Source organism: Euprymna scolopes, chromosome 35 (assembly GCF_053919585.1).
Source record: "Euprymna scolopes isolate OS-2025 chromosome 35, ASM5391958v1, whole genome shotgun sequence".
NCBI lineage: Eukaryota > Metazoa > Mollusca > Cephalopoda > Sepiida > Sepiolidae > Euprymna > Euprymna scolopes.
Window position 1 is genome coordinate 88,308,360 of NC_136516.1, and position 15,775 is coordinate 88,324,134.

General features: G+C 31.9%; 1 protein-coding gene across 1 annotated transcript in view; it reads right to left on the reverse strand.

Annotated features, from left to right (window-relative positions):
- Nucleotides 1-11,582: 11,582 nt before the first annotated feature.
- The window catches only part of LOC145259990 (uncharacterized), a 38,448-nt gene continuing 34,255 nt past the window's right edge, over nucleotides 11,583-15,775 (reverse strand). The window contains exons 5-6 of the mRNA XM_080117995.1: nucleotides 15,474-15,547; nucleotides 11,583-14,291 (exon numbers count right to left, since the gene is read on the reverse strand). Coding sequence (XP_079974121.1) covers nucleotides 13,919-14,291; nucleotides 15,474-15,547 — 447 coding nt within the window. The 3' untranslated portion in view covers nucleotides 11,583-13,918. The remainder of the gene's footprint in view (nucleotides 14,292-15,473; nucleotides 15,548-15,775) is intronic.

Here is a 15,775-nt window from a genome sequence, read left to right on the forward strand (position 1 = left end):
ACACATAAGAAAATACACCATATGATGTTCGCATTTCATGTTTTGTTGTCATGATTTTGCAAAAATATTATATATATATATATATATATATATATATATATTATTATTATTATAATAATTTTTAAATATCTACAGACACTAGTGTTTCATCCTTTCGGGAATCATTAGTGCAGGGTGAAACGATTACTGCCAGTTGGGAGATTGGAACCCAGCCACAAAACCATCTCTGACTACATTAGCAATGGACAAACCTCACGGCCAATCTCAACTCAAGAAATATCGTGGAAATTGAAACATTTATTTTTAAATGTTGTAACATCTGTCCATAGTGATTTAATGATTATAACTTCATGATCTGCGCATTTGAGCTAAACTAACCGACTTTAGTTTCAACTTAAAAGTTCCCAACAGTAAGAACGGAGTTCTTAAAGGGACTTACATTATCATCATTATTATGATTTTTAAATACCTATTTTATCCTTTCGGGAATCATCAGTGCAGGATGATACGATTACTGCCAGTCGGGAGATTCGAACCCGGCCACGAAGCTATATATATATATATATATTTATTTAAAATTGTCCAGAAGGTCAAAAAAACATTGGTACCGTCGGTTTCAAGCCTAACATAAGGGGGACCAGTTCATGGTAAATTGTAAATAATATTAGGCTCTCGTCAGCCATGTTGTTTCTTTCCCAAAGAACAGTAAACTATATATATATATATATATATATATATATATATATATATATATATAAAATTTCTATTGCTCATATTTATGATGAAACAATAAATAACTTTCAAACAACCAGTAAAACTAAAATCGATAGGTCACACCACCGACAAATGTATATGTTCGGTTTGATGAGAAAATGACACCAATGTTTTTCTGACCTTCTGTTCAATTTTAAATAAATAAATCTTAAGCTCTTATATCGAAAAAAAGGATTTTCTTTGTAATCGAGCACTTTGTTGGCATTCTTTCCCAAAAAACAGTAAACAAATACATATATAATATTCAATAGTGAATTGGTTTTGTAATAATAAATACGAAATCTGCACGAATTAAAACATATTTAAGCATATTTTATGACCTAATATGGTACGGCACCACTGCTTTAACCAGATTAAAATACCCCCCCCTCTTTTTTTTTAAAAAATAAACGACAAGTACAATGTTTTTTCTCAGTTTACTGAAATGAAGTCTGGTTAGTTTTTACTGTCTCAACCGGCAAATTCCCGAGTTCCACCAGCAGATTCCCTAAGTTCTCAAAATAATTCAAATTCTTTTTTTTTTTTTTGCGATCACATGTAAACAGTGGCAAAAAATACCCCAAATACCCGTAAAGAAAGAATTAAAAAAAATATAAATATTTTACATGATTGTAAATTTTAGAGATAGAGGTGGAGCACTTTGCTATATAAATTTAATGCAAAACGAGTACCCAATTCCTGCTCAGTTATCAGTAGATTGAGACATGTAACCAATTGGTTTCCCAATATTTAGGGTGAGAAAATTAATTTAAGGTTTTTCGGTTTTAAATCTAAATGGTATGTATTCAGGTGGCAGAATGCTCGCCTCGCATGCAAGAGGCTCAGGTTTTGAATCCCGAGTTAGGATATGTCTAACTGATGAGCCCAAATGAGGTTGAAACTTGAGGCTTGCACTTCTGGTTTGTTGGCTGTCATGGCTCTTGTGAGCTGCGAGGTTGTTTGATTGTGGAAATAATATAATCTCTACATTCTGAATATATATAGATAATCTACAATTATATAAATGCAACTTTGTGCGAGTTCGTTTCTTATAGACTCTAAAACTGCTAAACAGATTTTCTTTAAAATTTACAGAACTTTAGTTTATAAGTCTGGGAGTGATCTTAGTTAAGTTTTGTCTCAGAATACCCCTGATAATTACCGATAATCGAAACCGTTATTTTAATTTATCTATCATCGGTAAAGCCATTTTTTTCCATCTCGTCACTTAGCAATAATAATACAGGGTGACCCCCCCCAAAAAAAACGGGCCCCAACTATAATTAGGCCCCGTTTCTTAGTGTTTTGTCTGAATGAAATGAAACTTTAGTCACAACTAGTTTATTATATTCAAAACATCACATCAAAACACTGGGGTCTTCAGCCTTTTTTTCTCCGTTCTATAGAATATGTTCTAGATGGCCTCCATTTAGCTTTTGTTTTTTTGGGGTCACCCTGTAGAACAATGGGCCGTGAAAATTCTACTGATTGTAAGTTGATGGCATGTTGTTTTTTTTGCATGACGTCTTTGCACGTAAATTTTTTTCTTTTCTTTTTCTATTAATGGCAAAGAATTTTATAAGATTTGAAAATTTACGTGCTTTTTTTGAATGTGGTCTGTAGGTTCAAACCCGTAAATTTCTTAATGTTTTTTTTTTGTTGACTGAAAAGAAGTTTATACGAAATAATTTTATAAAAGAAACAGTAGGTTCTCTAGAGTGCAATGTAGAATAACATATATTTTGGATTAAGTTACTGCATGGAGGCATGTGAAACTTCCTCCCGGGCGATTTCACGGATTTTGATGACAATAAAAATGTAGGCGTGTGAAATATTCCTTGATCATTAGAAATTTTGAATTTCACTCGGACTACATCTGTAAAGTGTATGGTTAACATCAGATAATTTGGGCCAAGATCAAAGTGTAGTATCTGTTCTCCAGATGCTACACTTAAATTTCTTGTTCTCTGTCAGTGGAGGAGAGATCCCTCACGACGGAGACAATTTTTATTTTTGTTTCCTTCTCCATGTTAAAAAAATGACCCTGGTGACTAACTCTGTCCCGTGGGGAGGCAAAAGCAAATAGGAACATCAGGTAGTTTTGTGATAAAGGAATGTAACTCTAGTATGGAAAATACCGGAAATAGTGATGCAATTTCAGAAGAATCTATTTATTTCGATTTTATTTTTAACTAGCGTGGGTGACCGGCATTGCCCGGGTGTTTGAAAAAAGAAAAAAAAAAGTGTTAGGAGGCAGGCAGGCTCGAGAGGAGTTAAAAAAAAAAAAAAGAAAAAGATGTGTAAGTAATGAGGGAGGGAGGGGGCCAGGTGGAGAAATCAAAACAACAGTCGGCAGCCCATGTGGAGAAAGGTGTTAAAAAAATAAATAAGGTAGCAGGTAGGCAGGCTTGAACCCGTGACTGACGCGAAGCCAGAAAAGAGTGACCGGAAGTTCGCAACATTGAAATTAAGTAAAGTCAATTCAGCTGACACAATGACTTGTAAAAATGTCGGCGCCCAAAATACGACCCCATCCTGTAGAAAACCGGTTGAGGGTGAAGTAATTAGTGTTTTTCGTCAATTTTTTGATATTTGTCGCCCGAAGGGTCGAGGTTTAAAACGATACCATCGCCTCTGTCAAAAGTTTTGCGAGACATACAAACACACATTTTGCGTTTTATATATAGACTAGCGAGGGGTACCCGGCGTTGCCAGGGTGTTTGTAGGTGTGTGTGAAAAAAAAAACAAAAAAAAAAAAACAGGTGCCCGTGAAAAAAAAATGAAGCTTTTACGACGCGCAGTTGAAAAATAGTAAAGTGTGAAAAAAAAACAAAAAAACAGGTGCTCGTTTTGGATTGATGTGATGACGATTTTGTGCGGGACAGTTTTTAACGAGGTCAATAAATCAGTTTGTTTGTTTTCAAAAACCCGCTCCCCTGTCTGATATGACGAAGTTGACAAACGTTCACTGGCTCTGGGCCTGTGGTATTAGAGTCGAGTTTCGCTTTTTTTTATACCGAAAACTGAATGTAACGCATGCCGATGCGGGAAATGTGGAATAATTAACGTTTGAAAGTAAATAAAATTAAATAGACAGGCGAGCTCCGTGGGTAACTCTGAGATATTACAATTTATAGATGATATAAAAAGTTTTAAGTTGTGAAGCGAGCAAGTGCTTCTCTGAAAGAAGCCTTTTGTGGACATCAGGGAAAAGCGTACATACATACACACATACATTTTCGCTTTTATATATATAGATAGATATTTAAAAAATATGCCCAATCAATGTATGACTGATAGCTCCTACTATCATATAGAAACAACGTGTAAAGTTGCTTAAATCAGCAGGAGCCAAATCGGACAATTTAGTTGTGTCGAATTTTAGTCGTACAATAAGCGCTTTACTAAAAATGTGCGATTTGCCCCTGCTGCTGATTTGCTATTAAAGCAACTTCTATACAAACGAACTACTGGGTTTGTCAGTGCAAAATATCGTAAGAACCTGTCGTATTAATAAAATAAACAATAAAATGAATTTACTCACAAGTTTCAATCAAGGTTATTTTTTGGCAAATATATTTTTAGATTCATATAAAAAGTATTTACAAAAATAAATTAGTTTTTTTTTAATTATTCTCTCTTAAGGCAGAAAGTAAATTGATACGTAAGTATTTATTTATGTAATGAACTCCTTAAAAACAAACCAAAAACTCTTGGATGAAAGTTGTGACTGACCAAATTCGGTTTGTTTTTTTATTTCACATTAAAGAAATAAACTTTTTTTTTTTTACAAAGATTTAAAAAAAATGTGGCTCAGTGAGTTAAAAAAAAATTTCAGTCTTTAAGTATTTGCCAAAAATTATCATGATTGTGATTAAAGTCGGTTTATCATTTTCTTAGCATTTGTGCTAACAGACTCAGTAGATTGCCAGTGTAAGAAGGAACATTTAATCAAAAAATCGGGAGTTTTCTTTAGTAAATATCTTTTTAGATATGCACCTAAAAAGATATTTGTTAAAAAATAACCGCTCAAAACTTCTGAGTAAATTTGTTTTTTTACAAGATTTTTTTTATATTTTATGCTGACGGACCCAGTCGATCGCCTGTGTTGAAGTTGCTTTAATCAGCAGCAGCAATTAGTCACACATAATTTTTAAGTTGTACATTTTTAGTAAAAGTGTATTTATTTTTATTTTTAATATTCTGGCACATTTTTACTGAATATAAAGAATACGATTTTCAAGACATTTTCCATATTTTCAAGGTAACAATAGAAATAAAGCCTTTTCAAGACAAAACTCAAAATTCCAAACCTTTGCAAACTTGTGCGAACAATGTAACTGGAAAAAAAAAAAAAACTCTGAAAGGACTGTTCCCATCATCGATATAACTGTCCAGAACAACCATTGCCCAAATAGAGCCGAACATGTAAAAAAAAAAAAAAATAAATAAATAAAATTAAAAAGCACAAAATATTAAGACCTTGTAGCATAAACAAACGGAAATTTTTTCTTTCGCAAATCAATGCCTCTCCCCTGTGTTATTTAGCCACATACTGACCAATCAGGGGTGCAGTGCATTGATCCTTTCTATACCCTAAGGAAATCGGACAGCTTCCGGTTTGAAGGAAAAAAAAAAAACTCTTTCTTACCGAGAGACGCCAAGCAGATAGGACCCTTTTCCTCACTCTCTCTCTCCATCTGTGTTATTTCATTCAGTATCGACGATTCCCACTGTGAATAACTACCGCGATAGCACCGGGTGGTCAGAGTCCAGTTTTTACCCAGGGATATCTCCCTGTGAACATTCGCCTGAATAAACCTTTTCTTTGTTACATTTATTGAAGTCGTTGTGTTCGTTGTTTCAGACGCTTGTGTTGAATTATTTATTTTATTAGGTCGTGCCCCAAAAGCACAAACCCTAAAACCTAAAGAATGACTGGGCAATTGGTCTAATGAAACAAAATCTACAAAAATACTAAGATGCAATTCCTGGAAGACTGTGTTAAAGTAAGAGTTATCGCCCTTGGTAGTCTTCTTTTACATATTTAGTTATTTCCCTTGTCTCGAGTGAATATTCAATATGGTGTCTGGCTATCAGTAACATGTGTTCATCAAACGTCGTGGGACGTACTAAGTGAACTAACATTGGTAGCAGAGCGTTTTTTTTTTGTGTGACAGATATCACATCTGTTCAACTTATTTTAAACACTATTGAAAGAAAGATGGCGTAATTTACGAAACAGCCACTTATTTTGCAGCTACAATGAAGTACAAGAAGAAACAGCATTGATTTCTCAAGAGTCCTCGGATATAAACTTTATGCATAGCTGAATCAAGTGTTAGTCCTAGGAGCGGTGCTCAAACTATCTGCCGCTGTGCCTCTTCAGACAGGGTGGACTCCTTGATGCTCCCCCGGAAGAGGCTTTGTTAATAGTGTGTCTTAGGTCATGTGATGTTGCACGTCTTGACATTCAATAAAGTTGACAGATACCTCTCGTAAACTCTAAAACAACAAACATCCGAGGTGCCTTCATTAAGTTTCCAGACTTTTTTTTTGTGGGTTGTTTTTGATTTATGGTATATCAACCTTTTTCAGGTTATTTAATGCCAAATCCAGTGATTTTGAAGAAAACGTTTTTAATCAAATATATTTATTTTTCTCATATCAGTTTCTATTTAACCCATAGTTGGGACCCTAACAGGTACTACCACTCCGGACCTGGGAGCAATGGCAATTAAAGGGTGGCTCCACACTCCCCAAAGCCCGCAAGCTGGGGCCTCACCACTGGATATAGTTTAAGGTCATATCCAGGACCAACTTTTTTTTGTATAGCCACTTTTATTGATAGTACACATATGAAACTCTAGTCCCCTTTGAAGTAATCTCCTCCGACTGCAATGTACTTGTTGTACCGTTCCAACAACTTCTGGGCGGCCCAAGGAAAGTCCTTTTGTGTGAGCGTGTCAATGCCTCTTTCATATCCTCAATTGCTTCATAACGACAGATTCTAACGTTTTCCTTGAGCTTAGGGAGTAACTAAAAGTCACAAGGAGCAAAGTCTGGACTAGAGGGAATGTGAGGAACTGTCTTGATGCCCATCTTAGTCAAATAGTTTGTGACAAGAATGGAGCACCCTTCGGACAAACTTTGCACATCTTCAGTTCTTCATGTGTATAGTTCCCATACTGACATCAAACTGCATTGTCTCTATGGACAAACGACAGTCCTTATCCATAAAATTCTTTATCAACTCTGGTGTTCTGATTTCCTTACTCCTCCTACACCTCTAATCGTCTCTTGAATCTCTTATGCCACTTAAAAAACTGATGCTTGATTCATTCAAGCTGGTCCAAAAGCAGTCTGAAGCATTCCATACGTTTCTGTGGTATTTTTCCAAGTTTATTGTATATCGTTTTCCTAAAGTTTCCTCACATCCAGATTGCATTTTTGAAATTCACCAGCTGTGACAATCAGGCTTTATTAGGATGTATTCCAATTTCTGCTGTAGCTGTTCATTTGAACTTGAAATCATAAAAATTAGTCAGTCATTTCATAAGATGTATAGCAATAACATACTGAACTTTCAAAAGTCTACAACAATTTTAAATGCTTGTACAAAAATGTCTGGAAACTTATTGAAGGCACCTTGTAATTTTGATTGTTTATAAGCTGGACTTCTGGTTTCGCTTGGTATGACGACTCTTTCTTGCTAAATTGATCAACGGATGACTCTGGACTGGCACATGTAAGACGATCATGGACACCGTGAGTGACCACATAGGCATGTCCACATTGAACAAACAAACAAAAACTTTATATATAGATGCATTTATTGATAACCACAATCATAAAATTTTACATTGAAAAACACAAAAAAAGATTCAATATATTTTAACGTATATAACTTGAAATAATTACAAAAATAAATATGAAATTTCTTTACAAATGATCTGATGAAATGAAATTAAAAGAATAAAACAAAAAATTCTTCAGCAATTTTATAATTCAAATTTCCGAAATATATATATATATATATATAATCCAAGGTAAAATCCAATGTAATGAAATAAAAAATGAGATCAAAAAGTGCTCAATACCAAAGTAGAGCTAAAAGTAATCTTTATTATTTTATCTTTAATGAATAAAGAACATTACAATTTGTTTTGGCAGACACAGACAAATTGTCCGACCTGCAGATCGTACAATTCGTTTGTGTCAGCGAAAAAAAAATTGTAATATTCTGTAGTTATTAAAGGTACAAAAAAAATTGGCATTACCACTTATCCAGGCCTGAAAAACACTTGAGGATAAGCGCTAAGGAATGTAAGGGAGTCAGTGAAACAACAGCATAGTGTGGAAATTTAGTACAACTTTATTATTTAAGAGGATGGCTCAACAAGAACTTGTTTAGATTAGACTTGAAGGCGATCATGTTGTAATCAGCTGGAAACCAGCACTGCGGTATAGAGATTTCTAGGAAAGAAACTTTGTTCATGGAACATTGTTGATTGTGGTTGTAGCTAGACGATTTTTGTGGGCAAGGGTGGGGGGGAAGAGAGAGAGAGAGAGAGAGAGAGAGAGAGAGAGAGAGAGAGAGGGGGGGGGTAGGCAATATATGACCATAGATTGAAACTTAGTTGAGCACTTGTTCTTTCTATTCCTAAACAGCATGATCTGTGGTCAAATGATCTGTCCCTTTTTCCAAGGGGGCTGCTCTTAATGGTTGCAATGAGAGAGGGGGGGGGGAATGATATATATATATATATATATATATATATATATATATATATATATATATATATATATATATTTTTGCAAACACCACTTCTTTTTCAGAATCTTCTAAATTTGTACCATCTAACTTATCTTCGTTAGTCACAGAATCGATACTATCTCATCGATTATTGTACATGCAATAACCTTTATCCCCGAGTGGCTTCCGGGCCTTGATTTCCAGTTGTTTCCGTGTGTGCAACAAAATACTGTGGAGCTGATTCCCAACTGACTACAACATGATCGGTTTCAAGTCTAATGTAAACAAGTTTTTTGTTGAGGCATCCTCTTATATAATAAAACGTTTCCCCAGTTCCACCATTAATGATCATCATGGTGTTTTGTGACACTCATAACCCTAATCGTCGAGGTTGAGTGATGTGTGGACCTTGATAAGCAGTGAACCAAAAGCAAAATAAAAAGAATATTTTAAAGTAAAATTCTCCAGCAAAATTATTAGAGATTTTTGTAAGAAATATTCTCCAAAATTTCAATGGAATTTAATTACAAACTTTGTAAGATAAAAAACTGTTAGATACTTGATATTATTAAAAGGAAATTGATAACGAACCAAATATAAGTTATTTTTGTTTGAATTTTGACATAAGGATATTATTTTTTTTATAAAGTATGTGTATATATGTGTGGGTAGGTCCTATTAAAAAAACAAAAAAAAAGAAAATACTATTAATAAAAAAAAATTCCTTAGAAATTTTTTTTTTTTTAAAGAAATTATCAATGAATTTAATAATTTTCTAAAATGAAAAAATTTTTCTTTTAAAATAAAATTCTTCAGTATCCTTTAAGATTTAAATGAATTTTTTTCTGTCTAATTTTTGTTTCTTCAAATAAAAATTTGAAAAATTATCAATGAATTTAAAAAGCAACTTTGTAAGATGAAAACATTACAAACGTGAAAGTTGATTTACAAAAAGAAATGTCAGAACCTGATAAAGATTTGTTAAAATCGAAAGCTTGTTCATTTTTTAAGATGAATAATTTATTTCAGAGAAAAAACCCCAAACACATCGTTATTGGGTTTTCTAATTTTTATACTATAATTCAACTACAAAACGATTTTTTGAAAGTGCCAATATTTTATCTTATTAAAAATATAATTATTGATTGAAGTTATGGCACGCTAACTTCACGTTTGTTCGAATTTTGTGATAAACCAAAACAAATTTTTGTGAAATTGAAAAATTGAGAAAAATATTTTTTGTTCCTGATCAGAATTCACACTATATTAAAAAAATTTTTTTTTATAAAATAACCTTTATGAAAATACTATGAATTACTTTTAAAAATAACTTGAAAAAAAAAAAAAAATCTATTTTACACTTCTGTAGGAAATACTTTTTAAAATTAATTTTTTTTTGCCTCATCTTTTTTTTTTAAATTAAAAATGAATCTAATAACAATCGTTGTAAAATGAAGAATAAATTTTTAGAAGTAAAATTCTGCTTCCGTAGGAAGTATCTTTTAAATCTTGAATTAATTTTATTCTGCCTTATCATTTTTCCGAATAAAGATTTTAAAAATTATCATCGAATTTACTAATAGACAAACTTTTTAAGATTATACAAACATTGAAAGATGATTTACAAAAAGAAAAAGAAATGTCAGAACCTGCTAAAGTTGAAAGCTTAGATAAATAATTTTTTTTTGGGGGGGGGGGGAAAGGATCAATGTTAGTTTTCTAATTTCTATGCTATAATTCAAATAAATTTTTTTTTTAAAACTGTCAATGTTTTATCTTATTAAAAAAATAAATGTTGACTGAATTACGATAATTGAAGTTATGGCATGCTAATGTTATTTTTTTATTCAAATTTTGTGATGAATTGAAAATCAATTATGAAAATGAAAAATTGAGAAAAAATATTTTACACTAGTTCAGTAAATATATGTAGGTTTGGCCAAGATCAAAGTGTAGTATCTACTCTTCAGATGCTGCACTTCCATTTCTTGTTCTCTTTCAGTGAAGGAATAGTCATTCACGACTGAGACAATTTATTTATTTTTTGTACCTTTTCTCCACGTTAAAAAATGACCGTGGGGAGGCATAGTAAATAGGAACATTGTTTAATTACAAACTCTGTCCAAGTAAAAATAATAGTTAAATGGTTTAAATAGAATGAAAATAAAATATTTGGGAAAATTAAGATACGAATAAAAAAGTATGAAACACGTTTACGATGCTTATTAAGTAATGAATTCAGAAAATAATAACTTAGCTTCAAATTTACGAATTTTCTACTTGCCTTTTTTTCCTACTGGTTTTGCAAACCCCATTTTTATTTTAGAATTTTCTAAATTTGTACGATATGATTTATCATTGTCAATCACAGCATCGTCAAACGTTGTAAAATGAACAAACATAAAGTCTCTCATCACACGCTCCACAACATTTTCCTTTCCAGTGGCTTCCGTAAAAATTTGTTTCAACATTTCTTCGGTACTTCCTATTTTCAAGTTTTGAATGTACAAGATTTTTTATCATATCCATAATTTCTCAGATGATAGCCACTTGCATTAATGGGGGCATTCTGGACAAAAGCCAATTTTTTTTTTTTAATAACCATTATGAAATTATTAATAAAAAAAAAAATATAAGTTATTTTTACCGTTATTAAAATTTTATTAAAATTGATTTATTTTTAACAATTAAAAATTTTTTAATGGCTATTTTTTTTAAAATGATTATCATTATATTTAATAATTAATTTTTTTTAATGGTTATTATCATTATTTTTTAATGATTACTAATTTTTTTTCCTAATAACCGTTATGAACATTAAAAGAAAAAATAACTTGGAGAAAAAAAAAAAAAAAGCTTAAATACACTTTTGTAGGAAATATTCAAATTTTACTTTAATTTTTTCTGCCATATTTTTTTTTTTTAATAAATGAACATACTATGGATTAATATTTTCTGCCATATTTTTTTTTAATAAATGAACATACTATAAATTATAAAAAAAAAATAAATAAAAAAATAAAAAAGTTTAAAATTTCTTAATAAATACACTTTTGTAGGAAATATTCACGTTTTAATTTAATTTTTTCTGCCTTATTTTTTTTTTTATCCTAAATAAAGATTTTAAAAATTCTCAATGACTTTAATAACAAAATTTATAAAATTATAATAATTTTTTAAAGTAAAATTCTTTTGTAAATTTATGTTTTATATTTTTTTGTAGGAAATATCCTTCAGAATTTAAATTAAGTTTTTGGCTTTTTTTTTTTTTAAGATTTAGAAAATTATTCAAGATTAGTAAGATTAAAAATTTACAAACATTAAAAATGATTTCCAAATTAAAGAAAAAAATGTCAGAACCTGAATGTCAAAAGCTTGTTCATTATTAAAGATAAATAATTTATTTTAGAAAAAAAAATAAATCATTATTTGACTTTCTAAACCCATTTCACATAGCCATGTGTGGATCAATACAATACCAACCACGATTAACATCTCCATAGACTACTATCCACAAGGGATTTTATATTTCTGATGGGAAAGATGACTTACAAAATTAAAACTATCAAAACCTGATAAAGACTTGTTAAAGTCGAAAGCTTAGTCATTCTTTAAGACAAACGAAGGTGAATTCTAAGGTTGGTGGATCAATAATTTATTTAAAAAAAAAAAAATCATTTGGTTTTCTATTTTCTATAATTCAAATAAAAAACAATGTTTTTAAAGTGCCAATATTTTATCTCATTAAAAAAATTATTGACTGAAGTTATGGCACGCTAATGGTACGTTTTGTTCAAATTTTTCGGTAAACTGAAATTTTTTTGTGAAATTGAAAAATTGAGAGAAAAAGAACAAAAACAAACAAACAAAAAATAAAACAAACAGAATTCCTGCTATATTAAAAAAAAAAAAAAACAATCTGTATGATGTAAACAAAAATATCATATTCTAAAAATTACATGTATTGATCAAATCGTTTCATTTTTAAATAAAATTAAAAAATTAAATTTTACCTTTAAGAAACAAGGGTAGATAATTCCACAATATTTCAAACTTGTGAGATCAACCTTGTAATGCCTATGATTTTCCTATAATTCACTTAAAATCGTTTACAAATGATTTTCTTTATAAAAATAAAACTACTTAAATCAATCTACGTGGTTTTTGGAATATGGACATTTTGTTCCGTCATGGGTACATACAGGGTGTCCCAAAAGAAGCTGATGGTAAATTTTTTTTTTTTTTTAAATTCATAACTTTCTTAATTTTTTTTATATTTTTTCAGATCATCTAGAATAACCCTTCCAAGGTCGTCATGAGTCAATACACTACCGAGAAGCGGATATTTATTGTAGAGTTGCATTTTCGATTGAATGAGTCAATATTAGAAACTAAAGAGAGTTGTGATGAAACTTCCTACACAAGAAATTCCCCAACTCCCAAGGCAATAAAAGCTATGGTGGCTCGATTTCATGAGCAAGGGTCTGTATGTGACCTCTCTAAATCTGGTAGACCCCGTATGGCAGGAAGTGATGAGAATCGTCAGATTAGCAGAGAGTGTGGCCGAGGATCCATCCACATCAGTAAGAAGAAGAGTAAGTCAAATTGAGGTCTTTCGATCATCTCTTCATAGAATGCTTCATGAAGAGGGAAATGGTGGACATTTGTGTAACATCATTTTTCATAACTAAAATTAGATCTTGTGAAAAACATACCTTGTATTAAGTTGTGTAAATAAAATTAGAATAAGTAGACTATGATATCTTACTATATATCAAAAAATCACGGGGAGGGTCATCTACCTACATATGAAAATTGGTAAGCATAACTTAAATATTGAGGAAGTTAATTAAATTTAAAATCCGTCAGCTTCTTTTTGGGACACCCTGTACTAGTGGCGGGACGATTTCAACATTTTTCCAGATTCCAATACAATTACCGATTCCTTATTAAAATCCCGGTTCAGATTTTTCATAAATCTCTAAATATTTAACTATGAAGTAGATTTTTTCCCCCCCAATCATCATAAAAAACCATGCGTAAAAAAAACACACTTGTGAGGGATTAGGGTTAGGATGATCATCAGATTTCAGCTGATAATCAATAAGTATTTATTACTAGCAGTGAAAGATTTTGCTTTTAACAAAATCAAATAAAAAAGGACAATTAAAAGAATCGTTTTTGGCATTGGAAAATAGATACAAATTTTTCCGATTCCGATACTTCTTAAAGTTCCGATTTTTCCGATTCCAATTAATCGTTCCAACACTAGTACCTACACCATAAAGATGTTTGTTTGTTTTCTTTTTCTTTAAATATAGAGGAAATTCTGAACAATACCCCAATATTCCTGTTCCTGTGAAAAAATAAAAAAATAAAAAATAAAAAAAAAAATCAAGGAAAAATATTTTACACCAGTTCAGTTTTGATCTTAGTGAAATCATTTTGAGGTAATGTGGTCAGCTGGTCAAACCCTTCTAACAAGAGATCGTTCTCAGGTGGCGGGTTCAGCTCGTCAATCAACTTAAAAAACGAATAAGTTGAATAACCAAGCATCAATTTAGAAATTTCATTTTCCAAATCCAACAGGAAGCTGTTATTCAAGTTCTGGTTGCATTTCTCGTCAAGCTCGGTAGAATATTCGTTCTTTGTGTCGCCAGTTATAGTTGGCGGCATTAAAATGGTGTCAAAGAAGGATTTATCAATGAAATCCTTGTTGTCATCACCGTTGTTGCTGTTGTTTTCTATTTTCACTTTGGCTCTTATTGTGGTCGTCTTCTTTCTGTTGAAGTTAAAAACAAAACAGAAAAATTAAATAAACCTCAAGTTTGAAAATCAAGCAAAACGGCATTAAAATCCATTTGGTTATACATTGAGACCCTACACCAGTAAGTTGAGATTATGTTAACGAGTATAAATTTGGGCAAGGGTCACATTAAGTACATCTGTAGAGACACATTAGTTTAAAAACTCGACTAAGTTTCGCACATAGCGAACACACGCACACAATGCACAACATTTTCAGTTTGAAATGTATACGGTTATCGCCCCTTATTTTCAGCGGTTGCATGTTTCAGCCCATAGCTGGTGATATCAACTTCCTTTTCTGTCTCTCTTTTCCCTTGTGGCGGGTAACAGGACGGATGCAAACAGACTACATAAGCATACAAATGCAAACAGATTACATAATTAAATGAATTGCTAGGCACTGATGGTCTTACAGAGGTAAGCTAAACTTTGCAAAATCATGAACAAAACGGATGGTACAATCACTGAATGAATACATTAAACAAAATCTTAGTTCACACATGATGGTAGAGAGCAACAAACACACACGTATGCTACACACGCACAGGGTCTTATACAGAGTGGTCCACTTAAAAGTAGCCCGATATATATCCAATCTCTTTTTCGGATTGAGCGGCCCACTTAAATGTAGCCGATCTCTTACTCTAATCAGTGTTTTTCAATTTTTGCAGCCCACTTAAAAGTAGCCCGACTGTCTTTTATAAAAACAGGCCACTGGAGCAGACAGGACAGACGTGAAAACGAGTCTACAGAAAGTACTGACGAATGACGCTGCTGCGGTGAACTGAAGTTTTTTGTGCTTTTTTCTCTAATCAATTTCTTTTTCCAATTAAGCAGCCCACATAGAAGTATCCCGAACAATCTTTCTCTAAATTTATTTTTCAGATTAAGTGGCCCACTTAAAAGTATCCCGATCACTCTAATCTTTTTCCAATTTGTTTTTCGGATTGAGCAGCCCACTTAAAAGTAACTCGAGCTAACGACGAACTGACACCACAAGACAAAATGCAATTCTTTTTCCAACAAGATGGCGCTACATGCCACACGTCTCACAGATCACTGACACGAGTTCATGACATGTTTACGGAAAAGAGAACAAGAACATGTATAAATCTAGTTTTATAAGGGAGGGGGAGAGAGAAAGAGAGAAACTGACCTCCGTTTTCTTTTGCATCCTGTATTGCATACTGATGACTTCAATTCAATTTCTTCAAAATAATCAGGAAAAACCTTAAAAAAAAGAAAAGAAGAAGAAGAAAAAAAAGGCATTTAAAAATGCACAACTCAATTCTAATAATTAAATTTTTATGGCAAAGATTTTTTTATTTGTTGTCGTTTCATTATCGCAGGAATGGGAGGTTGACCTGTTGTACTCGTGATTTCATTAATATCCCTGAGAAATGCACAGATTAAGTAGCATAAAAGAAGCTCTCAAGCCTCGGTTGTGCAACTCATCGA